At 41.3% G+C, this 18732-nt stretch overlaps 1 protein-coding gene across 2 annotated transcripts in view; it reads right to left on the bottom strand.

The window, feature by feature from the left end:
• Positions 1–17893, bottom strand: part of Sergef (secretion regulating guanine nucleotide exchange factor) — a 210641-nt gene extending 192748 nt beyond the window's left edge. The window contains exons 1-5 of one of the 2 annotated variants that reach the window (XM_013034155.1): positions 17821–17893; positions 12649–12784; positions 11155–11310; positions 9117–9211; positions 4230–4290 (exon numbers count right to left, since the gene is read on the bottom strand). In XM_013034155.1, coding sequence (XP_012889609.1) covers positions 4230–4290; positions 9117–9211; positions 11155–11310; positions 12649–12784; positions 17821–17880 — 508 coding nt within the window. In that variant the 5' untranslated portion in view covers positions 17881–17893. The remainder of the gene's footprint in view (positions 1–4229; positions 4291–9116; positions 9212–11154; positions 11311–12648; positions 12785–17820) is intronic. The other variant, XM_013034156.1, reaches the window with a different exon arrangement.
• Positions 17894–18732: the final 839 nt, after the last annotated feature.

The raw sequence follows: 18732 nt of genomic DNA, 5'->3' as shown, positions 1-18732 counted from the left end.
AACTATTGTTCATTTTGTTAGGCTTCATGATAACATAGGTTATTTTCAAAGAGTACTTACTTATCTTTTAAAGATACATACATAAATATTTATATCTTGGGCTGGGAAGGTGGCTCAGTGGTAGAGCACTTGCCTTGCATGCCTGAGGCCCTGGGTTCAATTCCTCAGCACCACATAAGCAAAAAGAAAAAAAGCTGGAAGTGGTGCTGTGGCTCAAGTGGTAGAGCGCTAGCCTTGAGCTGAAGAACTGAGGGACAGCGCCCAAGCCCAGAGTTCAGGCCCCACGACTGGACCAAAATAAATAAGTAAATAAATAAATATTTATATCTTAAGTGAAAGAGAAGAGGACTTACAATCAAGTTAATCAAACATACAGTGGGAACTACACTACTTTGTAACAATATGGAAATGAATACATATGACCAGCAATTAGACTCATCAAGGTTTTACAAGTCATATATCTAAAAGATTAATTATATGGGACTCATATAACTCAATAGGGATTTTTTTTAATGGACAAAGAACCTTAACAGACATTTCTTCAAAGAAGACATACACATGGCTATCAAGTACACAAAAAGATACTCAACATCATTAACTACCAAGAAAACACAGAACTACTATGGTAGCCTATCATATATTTGTCTCTGAGGATAGCTACTGTTTAAAAAAATAGTAACTATTAGTGAGGAGATGAAGATTAGAACCTTTTGCATTATTATTGTGAATGCTAAATAGCATAGCTGCTATGTAAAACAGTATGGAATTCCTCAAAAGCAAATTAAAATAGCAACTGCCATCTGATCTTGGTATATGTCCAAAATATTTGAAATCATAATCTTGAAGAGACATTCCTACTCCATTGTTCATTGAAGCATTACTCATCAAAGCTGACATGGAAACAAATCAAGTATCCACTAGGGAGTGAATGAATAAAGGAAATGTAGCATGCAATGGAATATTATTCAGTCTTTACAAAAAAAATTATAAGGAAATCCTGGCATGATTCTAACTGAAATAAGCCAGAGACACAGAACAAATACCAAATGATTCTATTTATGTACCTGTGTTAGTCAAACTCACAGAAGCAGAAAATAGAACAGTGATTGTCAGGGACTGCAGGTAAAGGTAAGGGAGAGTTGCAGCTGATTAATGGGTATAATGTTTCAGCTCTGCTATATGAACAAGTTTCTAGAGACCTGCTGTTCAAGAATGTCTACAAGAATGTTATCAAGACAGTATTTTATACTTCAACATTGTGTTAAAAGGACAGATCTCATACTGTTTTGTTGTTGTTTTTGTGCTAGTCCTAGGGCTTGAACTCAGGGCTTGGGTACGGTTTCTGAACTTTCTTTGCTCAAGACTAGCATACTTGAGCCACACAGCACTGCTTCTAGCTTTTTTGGTACTTAATTACAGATAAGAGTCTCACAACCTGGGCTAGCTTTAAACAGCAATCTTCAGATCTCAGCCTCCTGAGTAGCTAGGTGTGAGACACCAGCACCTATGACATAAAACACCTAATGTTCTTGAATTAAAACACAAACAAGCAAAACCAACAGGACTCAAAGAAACTTGGAAGTGTTGGACAGATCTATTATCTAAATGTTGGTAATGACATCACAGATATTTATATGTCCAAATCCTTCAAACAGTATAAATTGAGGTTCTTTGTATATCAACTTGACCTCAATAAAGCTTTTGTTAAAAGACAACCAATTATAGAAAACTGGTCAAAAGTGGGGAAGAAAATAATTGACAGGTAATTGTCTTATCCTGCTAATCTCTCTTTTTATTAAATTTATTTCTCATTGTCTTTAAAGGAATTTCAATTCAACATGTCAATCTATGAGTATAATGTGTCTTGATCAACCCTGCTGATTTCTTTTTTTTTTTTTTGGGTCCAGTCGTGGGGGCTGAACTCTGGGCCTGGGCACTGTCCCTCAGCTCTTCAGCTCAAGGCGAGCGCTCTACCACTTGAGCTACAGTGCCACTTCCGGTTTTCTGGTGGTTTATTGGAGATAGGAGTCTCACGGTCTCTCCTGCCCGGGCTGGCTTTGAACTGGGATCCTCAGATCTCAGCCTCCTGAGTAGCTAGGATTACAGGCGTGAGCCACCAGTGCCAGGCTAACCCTGCTGATTTCTAAGAGAACAATCTGCTTATAAATGTGTACCACACTGGGCACCGGTGGCTCACACCTATAATCCTAACTACTCAGGTGGCTGAGATCAGAGGATCATGGTTTAAAGCCAGCCCAAGCAGGAAAGTTCATGAGACTCTTATCTCTAATAAAGCACTAGAAAACCGAAGTAGCACTGTGGCCTTGAGCTGAAAAGCTGAGGTACAGCGCCCAGGCCCAGAGTTCAAATGACCCCCCCACAAAAAAAAGTGTAATCATCACCATACAATTCAGCAGTCACAACTCTAGTCCTTTTAGCTCAGAGATATAAAAATATATGTGGTGTACAGAGGGGTTACAGTTTCATAAGTCAGATAATAAGTAAATTTCTTTTTGGACAATATCACCCAGTAGCATTCTACAGTGGGTGACTGGTAAATAAACCATGGTTGTTAGGGACTGAACTGTGTCCCTCCCCCCCCCCGACATTGAGGCATTGAATCCTAATACCCAATGTGATTGTATTTATAGATATTTATTACCCTCCTATACAGAAGTAATAAAGGCACAATAGTACATAAAGCAGGAATAAGAAGGCCCCAACCATTAAGTCTGGTATCCTTATAGGAAAAAGAAGACCCTAAAGATGTCTCTTTCCACAAGTGCCAAAAGAAAAAGCCATATAAAAACATAGCAAGAAGAAAGCCATCTACCAGTCAAGAAGAAAGGCCTCACCAGAAACCAACCTGATAGCACACTGATCTTGGGCTTTTAGCCTCTAGTCTGGTGAAGAAATAAATTTATGTTATATAAGCCATTCAGCCTGTGATATTTTGTTACAGCAGTCCTATCCAACTAATACAGTGATATATCCAGATTGGATATACTACTCAGAAATAAAATGGCATGCTATTCAGCAACAGAAAGAAATTGATTATTGCATACTCTGCTTGGATAACTCTCCAGAGAATTATGCTAACTGAAAAATGTCAACCCCAAAAGATCACATACTGTATGACATTTATGTAACAGGCTATACGGGAGGCACTTATGGTGATGGAACTGTTCTGTATCTTAACTATATCAGTGTTGATATGCTGGTTGGACTACTGCACTATAATTCTGCTATCACAGGAAACATTTGGGGTCTATTTTATTTTGAACAGGTACATGTGAATCTACAATTATCTCAAAGTACAAAATTTAAATTCAACGAAGAAAAAATATAATCAACACAAAGCAAGGGACTATCAGCAAGGTATGGCACTAAAATCTGCTCCTTTTCTCTCCCCCCAGTTGGACTCATACAGCGTAGGGTCAACTAGTGCTGAGCAGCAGCACAAAAGGAGTAAGAGCACAAACCTAAAAGGGAAGAAATCAAAGGGACAAACCTATTCCAGATTTCCAATTCCTCTGTCATTCCTGCACTCTCTCCTCTAAATAAGTTCCGATTGATCACTATCTTTGAAAAGAAACATATACATACTTATATATACAATAATTTTGATATACTTATGATTTTAATATATACTCTAAACCTCAGGACCCTCAGTGCAGGGCCTGATTCCTTAATGCTCAGGGCCTAAGAATCCATCCACATGTACCTGCCCTGTCCACCTCACATATATACTGCCTGCCCCATCATTCACACATAGTACTGAAGACAGCCCACTTGATGCTTTTAAATTAATAAACATTTAAATCGATTTGGAAGGCCATTCAGTTCATTGCAAAGAATATAGATCTGGGAATCAGATCATTTCAGACTCTGATTCAGCTCTACCACTTACTACTATATCAATTCCCCTGTAACTTAAAGTTACTAAAATGCAATAACAAACTCTCTGGGCCTCTGTTTCTTCACTTCCTGGTTAAGAGGACAATCAAAGCAGGGAAATTTAGTACCAAGCCTAGAAAAGAAAAAGCTAGGAAACAGTTTCCTTCTTCCCTCCTGCTAAAGCTTTTCTCACCTGACTCCAGCCTGTAATCTCTTCTTTTAATCAGAACTACAGCAGAGCAAGGCCCTTTGAAATACCTTAAAGAGTTTTTCTCAAATCTCAGTCTCCCCTTAGAATGTGTCCATTTAGAAAAATAAAGCCAAATGATCACCTGTAGCAGCTAATGCATGCCTCAGTCCTGCAGCAACCCAAACAACTTTCTCTCTCAGGAGCTGTCAAAAGAAAAGGATCTGGAAATGAAACATCTACAAAATTGTATGTCATTTACAAATACCACAAAATACAATATGGTATGGTCTCTATTAGGCACCTAATTGGCTTAAAGCTACACCTACACACACACACACACACTCTCTCTCTCTCTCTCTCTCTCTCTCTCTCTCTCTCTCTCTCTCTCTCTCTCTCTCCAGAAATTCCTCTCTATTTATTACAAGATTTTTTTTAAAAACTTTAAAATATCACAGAACAAAACCATATTGCACCATCTCTCTAGGCTAGGAATAACCGTCAAGGTCATCTAGTCCAGGGGTTTGCTAAGGTTTTCTTAAAACGGCTAAATTGTATTTTATTTTGGACTTTTACAGGTCATACAATAGCTGGAATACCACTGAGCTCTGTCACTGCAACACAAAACAGCTGTAGAATGTAAATAAATGAATGATCATGGCTGTGTGCCAGTAAAAACTAACAGGGACTCTTAGCTTTCCCATTCTTGATCTAACCAATGCAGAACTCCTCCGCAGCATCCACCAAATGGCCATGCAACCCTAGCCCAACACCCACCTCTTTTAGTGCCTATTCCATCTTTGTAGTTCCATTTGTCTCTTTCATTGGAGCCAAACCTCTCTGCCTGTGGCTTCTGACAGTGCTTTCCAAATATTTGAAGACACTTGTCATGTCCTCTCTAAGACATTTTGTGGGGGTTTTAAAAATAAATCCTTGAATTCTTAATACTACTCCCTTCAAGATGCAGACCTTAATTTCCCTCCCCTGTGTGGGCTGGACTTGGTGACACATTTCTAATGAAAAGAAAAAGAAAGTGATGAATGACTCAGAAACAAGGTGACAAAAGGCCCTGAAGCTGCCTGGCTGGAATCTCCCTCTTTTCCCTTGGGAGAAGCCAGATGCCATGTCTGAAGAGTCCTATAGAGGCCCACATGGCAGAGCATGGAAATGGATGTGTAGCCCAGTAAAGCCTACAGAGGTGGCATGCAGACCCCAATGATGCCCTGCCTTCCACCTCATGAGATAATGCTTCTAGTTTTAAGCTGCTAGGTATGGAGGTAATTTGTTGCCTAGTAATAAATAGGTAACTAGTGCAGATCTCATCTGAAGACGAATATCCCCAGTTCTATCAGCCATTACTGAGTTTCAAATTCTCTGCCTCCTACTCTCTCTCTCTCTCTCTCTAGAAAGTGCTTATTAATCTCTCTCTTTTAAAGAAATTTTTGTACATCATTCAGTGCCCTTTATTTATAGGCCTTTTGTTTATTTGTAGACCTACTGTTTCTAGTCTTTAGGATCCCCAAGGATCAAGGACCTTCAGTCTTATATACCTTTATGTCAATGGCCTAGGAACCAACCTCCAACAAACACCATACCACAAAGGCAGACTGACAGCACACAGGACAGACCTTTGGCCACCCTTCTAGAGACTACACTTCTGTCAGTAGAGTCCCTGATCACACTGGTTCACAGCAAGGTAAGATCTTACAGCTAATACAATTTGAACACTTTGCCCTCTGAATTTAGAGTCCTTTTTTCCTAAAACTATCAGAAGCACTTTAGGAGTAAGCTCAGTATCCTAAACGTACTCATCTCCAGTTCCTTCTCCATACCTATTGCCCCTGCCTTAGTTTGGGTCACTATCTCTTATCTGGATTGTTAGCAGGTTTCCTACATTATCACCTCAGTCATCCTCCACACTACCGTCTGGCTCCTCTGTAATATGCTATTCATACCATCTAGCATACATTACTATGTTGACTATCCCCTACCTACCTACTCTATGCAGCCACCTCTACCTCTCCTCCATATTCTAACCATACGAAATGGCTGTTCCATGTGAACCCTCCAGTTTCATGCTTCTATACCTTTGTTTACACTATTCTTTTTATTTTTATTGTTATTATAAAGGTGATGTACAGAGGGGTTACAGTTACATATCAGATAAAGAGTACACGTCTTTTTGGATGTCACTCCTTCCCTCACTTTCTCCCAGTTTTTTTCCTCTCAATCCAACCCAAATTTGTATAGTTCATTTTCAACATCGTGTCTAGTAAGTACCACTGCTGCATTTGTTCACCCTTTGTCCTTCCATTTGTTTATATTATTCTTTGGCCCAGAATGTTCTTCTTCTGCAGACTTTGTGCATCCTCCTATACCAAGCCAGATAAAACTGTACTCAACTTTAAGAGTTGGCTTAAGCCCTCTGCTAGGAACAAGTCAGTCTTTCCTCCTATGGAATTGTACATGCAGCTGCCATAATTCTAACATGATACTACATTTTGGTACTTATCTATCTATTGTATACTACCAAACTATAAAGACTCTCAAATGCAAAGACAGGTGTTATTCACCTGTACCCTCACTGCCTGAACACAGTGCCTAATAGCATAGATACCAGTACATAAAAGAACGAGTTCCTATATTGCACTTTGGCTTATTTCTCCCACATAGGATACAACCTGTCAAAATGTTTTTACTTACCAATTCTGTCATGCAACATATTTTAACTTTGTTCCTCTCTGTCTTCCTTAATTATATGAATTATAATTAAGCCAAATTAATTATCACTAATATGTAGGTTGCTACAAAGACACTTATTTGCAACTGGGAGTTACTACACTTCCTATAGCAGAGAACTGGGGCTCTGTAAAGTCTAGACTTTTGTACATACCCTGAGAACTATTACTGGTAAATCATACCCCACAGAGCAGCAACTGAGCTCAGCAAGAGGGCAGAAGCCGGCCCAAACTCTCTCCAAAGAAAACAGATCCCCTACTCTTAATTGGAGTTCTAGGAAGTTAGATAGAACTAACATAGGTGATAAAACTAATTTTAGATTCTATCATATATCTTTAAAAATTCCATATGCAGCCAGGTATATCTTGATATCTATAATCTGAGCTACTCAAGTGGACGAAATCAGAGGATCATGTTTCAAAGCCAGCCCAGGCTAGAAAGTCCATGAGACTCTTATCTCCAATAAACTACCAAAAGGACAGAAGTGGAGCTATGGCTCAAGTTGTAGAAGAGTAGCTTTGATTTTAAAAGTCCAGGGACAAGCCGGGCAGCAGTGGCTCACGCCTGTAATCCTAGCTACTCAGGAGGCTGAGATCTGAGGATCGCAGTTCAAAGCCAGCCCAGGCAGGAAAGTCTGTAAGACTCTTATCTCCAATAAACCACTAGAAAACCAGAAGTGGTGCTGTGGCTCAAGTGGTAGAGCACCGGCCTAGAGCTGAAGAGCGTAGGGACAGTGCCCAAGCCCAGAGTTCAAGCCCCATGACTGACAAAAAAAAAAGTCTAGGAATAGAACCCAAGCCCTGAGCTTAAGTCCTAAAACCTGTATACACACACACACACACACACACACACACAAATCCATATGCCTATTTTATCACTTACACTATAAACGTCATAAAATAATGAAGTACAATTCATTGAAAAGAGTCTTGAACTAGGGCAGAATCCTGTTTCCCATTTCTGCTATTTAAAATGGTGGCCACTAGTACATATGGTCAGCAAGCCCTTAAAATGTGATCAGACTGAGTTGAGACATTTGTCAGTAAAAAACGTAAACTAGAGCCATAAGTGTGTGTATGTGTGTGTGTGTGTGTGTCTGGTCGTGGGGCCTGAACTCTGGGCCTGGGTGCTGTCCCTCAGCTCTTCAGCTCAAGGCTAGCACGCTACCACTTGAGCCATAAGCACCACTTCTGGCTCTGGCTTTTTTTTTTTTCTGCGTATGTGGTACTGAGGAATTGAACCCAGAGCCTCATCCATGCAAGGCAAGGGCTCTACCACTGAGCCACCTTCTCAGCACCAGCCCTAAGTCTTTGTACACTATAAAGCATATAAAATATTCCACTAATAATTGTTTCACTGATGACTTGCTGAAATGGTATTAGTTTAGATATATTGAATTAGTTAAAATGTTGTGGAAATTACTTTCTCCTACATGTAAAATATGGATAAAACATGAAAATGTCACATGAAGAAGAAGCCAGTCACAAAAGGTGACGTGTCACATGATTACACTTATATGAAATGCCCAGAACAGGCAAATCCACAGACTGGAAGAAGACTAGTGTTCATGAGGGGTGCAGGAAGGAAAGAATAGAAGTAGCTGTTATTCGCTGATGATGAAAATATTCTAAAATTAGACAACGGTGACAGAAGCATTTAAACATGCTCTATAAACAGGCTTTTTAAAACACTGGATTTGTATATCATGAAAGCATGAATTTAATGATATATGAATTGTACCTCGATAAAGCTGCCACTTTAATTTTTTATTTAGTTTTTTTGAAATTTTCTATCACTTCTAAGGCCCACATTGTATTTCTACTGGACAGCATTGGCCTGTACCACATTTGCCTAGGTTAGTATCTTTAGTTGTTGTTGTTGTTGTTTTTTGGGGGGTTATTTTTGTTTTGTTAGTCATGGGGCTTGAACTCAGGGCCTGGGCACTGTCCTAGTAGTGCTCTACCACTTTGAGCTACAGTGCCATCTAAATTAGTATCTTTAGGAAAGTCACTTTAATTTGGTTTAGTTCCTAACATAGTTTCCCCTATTATTAATTTCAGAATTCTAAAATGTCATTTGGATTTATGAGATATATGACTGTTTTAGTTTATAAAACATTACATTATAAGAACTAAGAGATGTCTTTTACTAATAACATCAATCTCACCAACTAACTTTTCTCAGAACGGCCTTTTCATCAACTCAAATTCAGCCTTTTATTAAGACTAAAGACAGCCGGAATCACCTGGAAACAGTTAACAAGCCAGAGCAAGCTAATATTAGATGTCCTCACCTCAATGATCTGGGGAACCACACATCTTCGAGGCCCATGAGGAATTCCCAACTGGCCAAACAAGTTAGATCCACATGACAGAACTTCACCTCCTTCTGCAAAATATAAGTACTTAGATTGCAAATCTAAGAAGTAAACATATGTGCTAATGGGAAAGTGCTGAAGGATGAGATACAAAGCAGAGAAAGAAGGTAGTAGAAATCCTGAGTTTCAGGGCCTTCAAGACAAAATTCCCTTCTTTTATTCCACTAGGAATAAAAGCTATAGGATTATCTGGGCAGAGAACACTGCCTAATATTGGAATGGGAAAGAAAATACTCCCCACTTCTCCAGTTTCCAGATAACATAATTTCCCTTCAGTTCCTTTACCATTTTCTCCCCCGGTCTACAGATAAGGGGTCACCTACCCAAGTGATAAGTTTGAGAAAAGGGATGATATATAGATAAGATATATAGATAGATAGAGAGACAGAGAGAGAGAGAGAGAGAGAGAGAGAGAGAGAGAGAGATGGTGGTTGATGCCTTCAGCCATCTATGCTGACATATATCAAGAGTTTCCCTTTTGGGACAAGTCTAGAGTTTGGAAGGAAATTTGGACCAAAGGAATATTATAACTACTTGGCCTCATAATTAACCCTTTTCTTCACTTTGCCTTTATCAGTAAAAAGCTGAAAGTTTTCATCTCCAACTCTGACCACCCTGTGCCTTTCTCATAATTGGTTATGACAAGTGGAGGGTTATCCACTGACTCCCTGCAACCCTAACACAGGCCTACAATAAGCACTTCCTAAATGATAACTATTGTTTAACTACTACATAAATAAGATTATTTTTAAAATGCTAATCTAACCCAGAGTCATGCTAGACAACCACTGGTATATATCCCCAGCCCCTGATCAGATTCCAATAATTACTCCTAATTAAATACATATTATAGAACCCCCTCTGCAGAAGAGGAATGGTAGTGTGCCAGGTGCCAGTGGCTCACGCCTGTAATCCTAGCTACTCAGGAGGCTGAGATCTGAGGATCATGGTTCAAAGCCAGCCCAGGCAGGAAAGTCCATGAGATTCTTATCTTCAATAAACCACTCAGAAAGCCAGAAGTGATGCTGTGCTCAAACGGTAGAGTGCTCACCTTGAACTGAAAAGCTGAGAGACAGTGCCCAAACCCAGAGTTCAAGCCCTACAACCAACAAAAAAAAAAAAAAAGAGAGAGGAATGGTGATACATGAGGAGGGGTTTTTTTGGTTGTTGCTGTTTTTGGCTTTTTTCTCCCTTGGTACTGAGGTTTGAACTCAGGGTCTGGGCACGGACCCTAACTTTTTTGTGCTCAAAGCTAGTGCTCTGCCACTTGAACCATAGCTCCATTTCCAGCTGTTTGTGGTTAATTGGAGATAAGAGTCTTACAAACTTTCCTGCCTGGTTGGCTTTGAACTGCAATCTTCAAATCTCAGCTTCCTGAGTAGCTAGGATTACAGGAGTAAGCCACCAGTTTCTGGCATGAGGAGTATTTTAAAGATGGGGCCAAAGTTCAAGAGATAGACAATAGGATATTTCCAGACAAAGAAAAGACCATCAACTTTTTATGCTAGAAAGAAAAGTACAGGGCATGTGGAAAATAAGAGACAAGGTAACAGAGATAGGTAGGCACATTATAGAAGACCATTGCTAAAAAACTTGGGATTTACACTCTGTATAGGACAATCCACAAGGGTTTAAGGTAGCTGTTCCAAAGAGCATGATCTATTAACACTTTGACTATACTCCTGTAAAATCTACTTTCTTTTCTGCCTTCACAGAAACCAAATAGTTTTATCCTAATGTATTCTTTTAAAAGGGATGAGTATGTAATTCAATGGCAGAGCATTTGCCTCATATGTGTGAAAAATAAAGAGAGAAAGATAAAAAGGGGAGGAAAATCCTCTCTTGTTGAAGGTGCCCTGGAACTTTCCTTGAGGACCAGAAAGAACATCCATGATGCAGTTCATATCCAAAGCTTTGTAGTGATTAAAAAAAGAATATGTAGAAGTGAAGTTACCTGTGAGCATAATAGTAAAATCCCAGCCACAGGCCACTTGCTGGACAGGACAGCCAAGGAGGGATTTGCAGAGAGTAAAATACAGAACATCCTCTGTATGACCAAGACCTAACTGCCCATCTTTGTTCAGGCCACAAACAAAAAGGCCTCCTCCATCTGCAAAATATAAAGATTTCAGTGATAGTATGCCCAGGGAAAATGACAACTTTCCAAAGAGAACAAAAGAATATCACTAATGAACTGGAGTCACAAATGAGTAACTTTGCTCACCCAAAATAATATTTATAACCTATGCATGTTAATGTGTCCTGGAGCCAAATGGGCCAAGGGCTTCCAATCTAATATCTAAATGGGAACTCAAGTCCTGGAGAGGGGCCAGTCCCCAAACGAATCATCTTCTATAACAAGAGAGCCAACATTTATTCAACACTTAGAATGTGCCAGGTACGGTTCTAAGAGCACTACATGTGAGGCCAACTTATCCTGCAGATAATGTCTAGAGCCCAGAATATTTTCAGAGGCCCAAGAGAATGGCTTAATTTTGAATTTTTTTAAAGCAAGAAAACATAATGTAATAATAATTCACACATAATTCTAAACTAGCCTATAGTGTACTCATTTTCATTTGAATACATTTGTAAAACATAATTCTGTATGTATGTGTGGTACTGGGATTTGATACTCTACTGCTGGAGCCATGCCTCCAGACATTTTTGCTTTAATTATTATTCATATAAGGACTCATGCTTTATGCCCAGACCAGCCTTAGACCACAATTCTCCTCTCTCTACCACACAGTAGCTGGGAATAAAAGCATGAGCCACCATACTCAGCATAAAATATAGCCTTTAAGATTTCCTTACAGAAGAAAGTATCTATGAAGATGAAAATACCAAGTACCCATGAAAATTATAATACAGCCTTATTAACTCCCCAAATCTCCATTCACATTCCTCATATAACAGATAATGAAACTGTGGCACAGAAAAATTATTTGTCCACAATCACATAGCTAAAAAAAATTACAGAAACAGGATCTGAAACCAGGGAGTTTAACTGCAGAGCTTATGTTTTTACCCAAATACAGGACCTTCCTTTGCAATACTATAGCATATGTAATACTTGGAGCCCTGTCTTACAGGGACTTGTTCCAAGGTTTTGGCTCTCAAGGAACACCAAATTTAATTGCAATGTGAAAACTAAACAGTACAAAACAGGCTATGTATTGTAATTATGTCTGTAATTTGCCTTATGACCTTATATATTCAATGTCTCTGATTGAACCTCATTTGTATAAAATGTGGGAGTGGGGGATGATCTAGATGACTGAAGTTCTTCTAACTCTAACAACATAGCAATTTCTAATGGCAATTTGGCCCTTTCTCAAATATATTCTCTTCTTCGAAATATGAAAGATTTAAGAGACATCAATATAATATCCTAGGGAAAAAGGTTTCAAGAAGAAAATAAGTGGCTATTTTTGAAGGAAATTACCTGTGACAACTGCAGAGTGGCCTCCTCCTCCTGTGATCTTCTTGATATGTCCAGGTTTACAGAAGTCCTTCAGTTTCTGGGGCAAAAAAACATCTTCCTTATGACCAAGGCCAAGTTGTCCATAGCTATTTGCACCCTAGGGATAAAACAAGTCCAGGTTGAAAAAAAAAAAAACTGCCTATGTCTATGAACCTGTTTCCGTCTTTCTCACCGTCACATGCTTCTCAGAGCCCACAACAGATGATCCTTCAGATTCTACCATGATTGATTTTTGTTTTGTTTTTCTCAGATTTTTCTATTAGTGCACATGAACTGTCCAAAAGGGGAGTTCATTGCAATATTGCCTACATGAATGTAATGTACTTTGATCATATTCACACCCCCCTTTATTACTCATAAAAAGCTGTTAAATGTAACCTACATTTTGACACCAGTCCCATCTTTCAAACACCATGATTTTTATTTCAGAAGAATTCTACTACTTATCCAATGATACTCCTCACCTTTCCCTTCCAAGACTCTAATCCCCCATATATCCTGCCTTTGGGAAACTTCACAGGCATTCCTTCTGATAGATGCTAATTAGCTAAAGAGGCTAAGGAAAGAAATGACAAGGAATAGAAACAAAGTGGGCAGAGAATGTTCTGGAATTAGTTCTTTTCCCTTCTCTCCACATTCTCCATGGCAATGACTTTCTGTAATGAAAGTTAGCCCCTTTGTACAACTACTTAATTGTTTTTAAATAACAGAAAGTTAGCTAAGGAATCTGTACCTTAAACAAGATGCATCACTATTGTATTTGGACTTTCCCAAGTACAATGTTTTTTGTTTGTTTTTTTGGTAGGCCATGGGTCCTGAACTCTGGGCCTACATGCTGTCCCTCAGTTCTTCAGCTCAATGCGAGCACTTTACCACTCAAGCCACAGCACCACCTCTGGCTTTTTCTGCTTATGTAATGCTGAGGAATCAAACCCAGAGCTTCATACATGCATGGCAAGCTCTCTACCACTGAGCCAACTCCCCAGCCCATCAAGTACAATGTTTTGCAACTCTAATATTCAGATCTTCCCTTGGTAAGCAATATGTCTATTGGTGTTGTAAAACAATAGAAGTCGATAATATGAATCTGGAGATGTAGCTGAGTAGTAGAGTGCTTGCCTAGCATGTGTAAAGTCCTGAGTTCAATCCCAGCACTGGAAAAAACAAAAAACAAAAACAAAAAAACTAGCCCATATTTGCTAATTTGAAACCCTTATACCTAGATATATTTCAGACCCAAATTTTTATGGAGTACTGGATAATGGTGGCTCACACCTGTAATCCTAGTGGTTACTCAGAAAGCTGGCTGAAGTTCAAAGCCAACCCAGGTAGAAAAGTCCTTGACATTCTTATCTCCAATTAACTAGCAAAAAGCCTCAAATGGAGGCATGGATCAAATGGTAGAGTGCCAGTTTTGAGTGAAAAAGTGCAGGGACAGCACCCAGGTCCTGAGTTCAAGATCCAGTATTATCACACACAAAAATTAGTTTTAAGCAATAATTTGGGAGGGAGCCAGGTACCAGTGGCTCATGCCTATAATCCTAGCTACTTGGGAGGCTGCAATCTGAGGATCACAGTTCAAAGCCAGCCCGGGCAGGAAAGTCCATGAAACTTATCTCCAATTAACCACCAGAAAACCGGAAGTGGTGCTGTGGTTCAAGTGGTAGAACACTAGCCTTGGGTTAAAGAGCTTAGGGACAGCCCCCAGGCCCTGAGTTCAAGACCCATGACCATCACCACCACCAACAACAACAACAATAATAATAATTTGGGGCTGGGAGGGTGGCTTAGTGGTAGAGCGCTTGCCTTGCATGCCTGAGGCCCTGGGTTCGATACCTCAGCACCACATAAGCAAAAAGAAAAAAGCCAGAAGTGGAGCTGTGGCTCAAGTGGTAGAGCGCTAGCCTTGAGCTGAAGAGCTGAGGGACAGTGCCCAGGCCCAGAGTTCAGGCCCCACGACCAGACCCAAATATATATATAATACATCAATTGAATTATAAAAGTGAAATGCCTTTGTACAACAAGTTGGTGTCAATAAAATACTATTAAAAAAATAATTTGGCATATATATCATATAGATTTATGCAAAATCTGGGGAAAACATCCCATAAGCAAAATAGTTCTGCAGTAGAAGATACAAATACAAAAGTGAGAACACATAAACAGCTTTACATTCAGTATAGTTAGAGCTTTCAGAAGGTTTTATATTAATACTGAAGATCAGGGCCTACGGGCCTGCAGGGAAGATATTAACAAAATTTCAGAAATTCTTATTTCTTCAAATGTCTCCTCCATGCTGATTTGTCCTGGGATAATGAATCTTTGAAAATCTAATTTTTGAGGACACCTCAAATGCAAACTATATAATTCTAACAAACAAAATCCTATCTCCTACCGTGTATTTCACAGTGACCCTAAGCTTCAAGAACTCCAAGGTGGAAGAGTAAGCCATGGCAGGGACAGACACCTAGAGGCCATTAGGAGCAACAGAAGTTCCAAATGTCCAGCATTTCTCTGCACAGTGGCCAGTCACCTTTAATCTTCTTAACAACCATAGATAAGGCCATTATCACTATCTTTTACAGATGAAGAAACTAAAATAAACTTCCCATAGTTACATAGCTACATGTGTGACAGGTCATATGCCTACACCTTTCACTAGTACTTAATGTGGGGAGAATGATGGAAGGGGTGATACTGATCAAGATGCACTATACTCACAAACTAACACATTGAATTAGAATCTCTTTGTACAATTACTGGAAGATATTTTTTAAAAACAGAACAGGCTAACTTACCTCATGGAGAAAAGAAATAGTCTAACACATACACACAAGAGAATAAAGAAAGAAAAGAAAATGACTTAGGATGAATTAGCTAGCTCAGAGACTAAGCTACATGACCCTATCTAAAGTAGCAGTCACCTTATTACCTTATTCCCTTTCTCTGCTTTGTTTTTCTTTATATAACTCTTTGACATTACAGTTCTCCTTGTTTACTGACTCCTTGGCTAGAAAGTTAACTCCACGAGGACAAAACTTCATTTTGTTTTTTGCTCACTGCTATTTCCTCTGTACTGGAAACTGTGCTGGACCACAGAAGCTCTGCATACATTTACATGGGTTACTGGATGTCAGACATACAGGCCCCCACTCAGAAAAGAGCAAATGAAAGGCTATTGCACAGCGTCAAATAGAATGTACATGTACTGGAATGTCATAGTCAGCTCTGTGGCTGCCCCCGTTATCAGGGTTGAAGGCTGCTTCTGCAGGGAAAAGTGAGACATGAACACTCTGAGATCAAATACACTTCCAATATTTGTAATGAGGCAAGAGTCCCTAAAACTAGAATAAAGAAAGATGGAATAAATTAACCTAAACTATTAAAATTATATTGCTTCCCTTCATTAAAACACCCCAGACACATCCAACACACCCACCTAATAAGATAATCACCCTTACTATGGAATGAATTGTGTTCCCCAAAAATTTTATATGTTGAGACCCTAACTTCTGATACAAGAATGGGGACCATCTAGGCCACAGAACACATAAAGTCCACAGAATCTTTTGGTACATGACAGGACAGACATGTATGCTTCTTGCCAACATTGGTCATCTGCCCATAGCCCATCAGCCTTTATAAATATCCAAATGGCTCTTGGCAGAAAAAAAGATTCCTCATACCTGCTAGAACATGTTGTTATTTGAAGATATGGCTTTTAAAGATGTTTATTTACATAGTAACTAAAGTTAAATGATGAGGTCATAAGAGTGGAGCCCTAATCCAATCTGACTGGTCTCCTTATAAGAAAAGACCCAAAGTGCTCACATACAAAGAAAAAGCTACCAGAGGCCTCGATGAAACTAAAACTGCCGTCACCTCAATCTTGGGCTTCTTGATCAAGGACTGTGAGAAAATAAATTTTTATTGTCTAATCTCTTGATCTGTTTTATTTTGTTATGGCTGCCCAAGCAAACTAATACACACACCAAAATTATGCAGTAGGAAGAAGCCATCATCTCACCTCCAAGCACAGTAGGAAAGTATGGTTCAACTATCCTTCTGATTCAGTTTATTCTAGGACGTATCTAGAAAGGCTCTTTGATTCAGACCTTTTGTTGTCCACACAGATTTATCTCCTGCCTAGAAAAAGTCAGAGACTGCACACACTCAAGCCCTAACTTCACCTCCAGCTCAAGTGTCACCTCAGAGAGCCAGACAGGCCACTCCGCTCTCTCCTGCCAGACTACAGCCTGACACTCAACAAGTGCAAGGTATGCAATGATAACTGCCCTTAAACAACATAGTAAGCGCTTTTTAACAGCAATACAGATTTACATTATCTTTTCCCAACACACACACACAGGCTAATCATTCAAGCCTCGTTATCTCCCAAACATTACCAAATGGCTGGGCCCACAAGCACAAGCACTCATTCATTCATCCTTTAGTCACTGAGTATTTGCGGGTGATCTACAAGATGCCTGGGACCAATCGATACAAAGCAAACATGACAAGGCTCGGTATCCACCAATGACGCTTACAAGTAGCCAAGGAAACTGACATGAACAAACCACACATGTCATTTTACAATTGTGGTGTCTGCTATGAAAAAAACCACGACACTGGACATCGACTGCCCTCCTCCCCTTCTCGCACCCCCAGGACCCATAGCATCAAGTATCAGCAAATATGCAGGGTCTGCGCGCTGCCTGCACCGCAGGCCTCACCTCCAAAGGAGGCTCCCGAAGCTGGGGCAGCGCTGGAGCATGACCTCCATCCTCCGGGCAAGAGGAGGTGCGGCACAGGTGGCCCCCACGGGCTCCAGGGTCCGCCAATTCTCTCTCGGCCGGGCCCTCCGCGCTGTCTTCCCGGGCGCTGTCCCTGCCGAGGTCCCTCGCGGAGCGGGCGTTCTGCCGTGGGAGTGGAGTCCCCTCCCCAGGGCCTCGGCCCTTCGGGTCCAGACCCCACGCCAGCCGGGCATAGCCTCAACCCAGCCCCAGGAGTCTCCCACCCGCAGCCCGAGTCCGCCCTCAGCTTCCAAGTCCCGACCCACCCAGGTTAAGGCCGCGAGCTCCGGGGTCTCCGCGACCCCACGGCCGGCCCCAGTCCGGGGGCGGAGCCACTTACCCAGGAGAAGAGCGCGGCGGCGGCGGGGGCGGCCGCCGGGGTGCACGGCTGGCGCTCCATGCGGGCTGCTCCGCCTGCGCTTCCGGGAGGGGCTGCCATGGGGCGGGGCGGGGCCTGATTGTCTCAGGGGCGGAGCCTTGCTGAGAAGACCCAGAAGGGGGCGGGGCGGAGAGGAGGCGGAGTCTGTGGTTGGGCAGGGCTTGCAGGGAGTCCTGACTGACAGACCGCCACCCGGGTGCAGCCGAGAGCCCGTCCCAGCTGGGACAGATCGGAGTGTGGAGTCTCCTCACAACTGGTGGAAGGGTGGTACCCAAGTGACTTCGGGGCCTGCTGGACGTAGAGTCCGGACCAGAGGGACCTAGAGGGCGCTCGTTGTTGTCTGCCCGCCCGCCCACTCTCCCTCCCCGCCCTGGCCTTCCCAGCGCGCCAGACTACTGGGCCTCGAGCCGGCCTTTGCATTCTACTTTGAGTAATAATTCCTCACAGGTGCACTGTGCTCTGTAGTCATCAGAGCTTCCCCACGTTTTATCTCATCCGGTCCCGTATCCATGCAGAGAGGCGGCCACCATTTGATGGCGAAGGAAATTCAGTCCGGGCTGTTGGAGTCCTGCCCAGTGCCGTGGCCTGCTTTGGTTGGCGATTGCCGATCTGAGGCATTTTGGCAGCCGAATGTGATGTCTTGCATCACTGTGGCTGAGCTCTGGGCCTGGCACCACACGGGGAACTCACCCCTCTCCACGCTGAACCCGGGAGGCTGCTGGGACAGCCGCCAGCCTCCGGGTGCCAGGCACAGGGCCTGCCCTCATTCTGATGGTGGATAATAGATAGTTTTCACCCAGAAGAGATTTCCATGTAAAACGGCTTTCATCAGATACTATCATACTGTTTAGGGGATTAAGTAAATATAACTTT

Source organism: Dipodomys ordii, unplaced genomic scaffold (genome assembly GCF_000151885.1).
Source record: "Dipodomys ordii isolate 6190 unplaced genomic scaffold, Dord_2.0 Scaffold183, whole genome shotgun sequence".
NCBI lineage: Eukaryota > Metazoa > Chordata > Mammalia > Rodentia > Heteromyidae > Dipodomys > Dipodomys ordii.
Note: the sequence above shows the minus strand (reverse complement) of the source record. Positions and strands in the feature narration are given on the sequence as shown.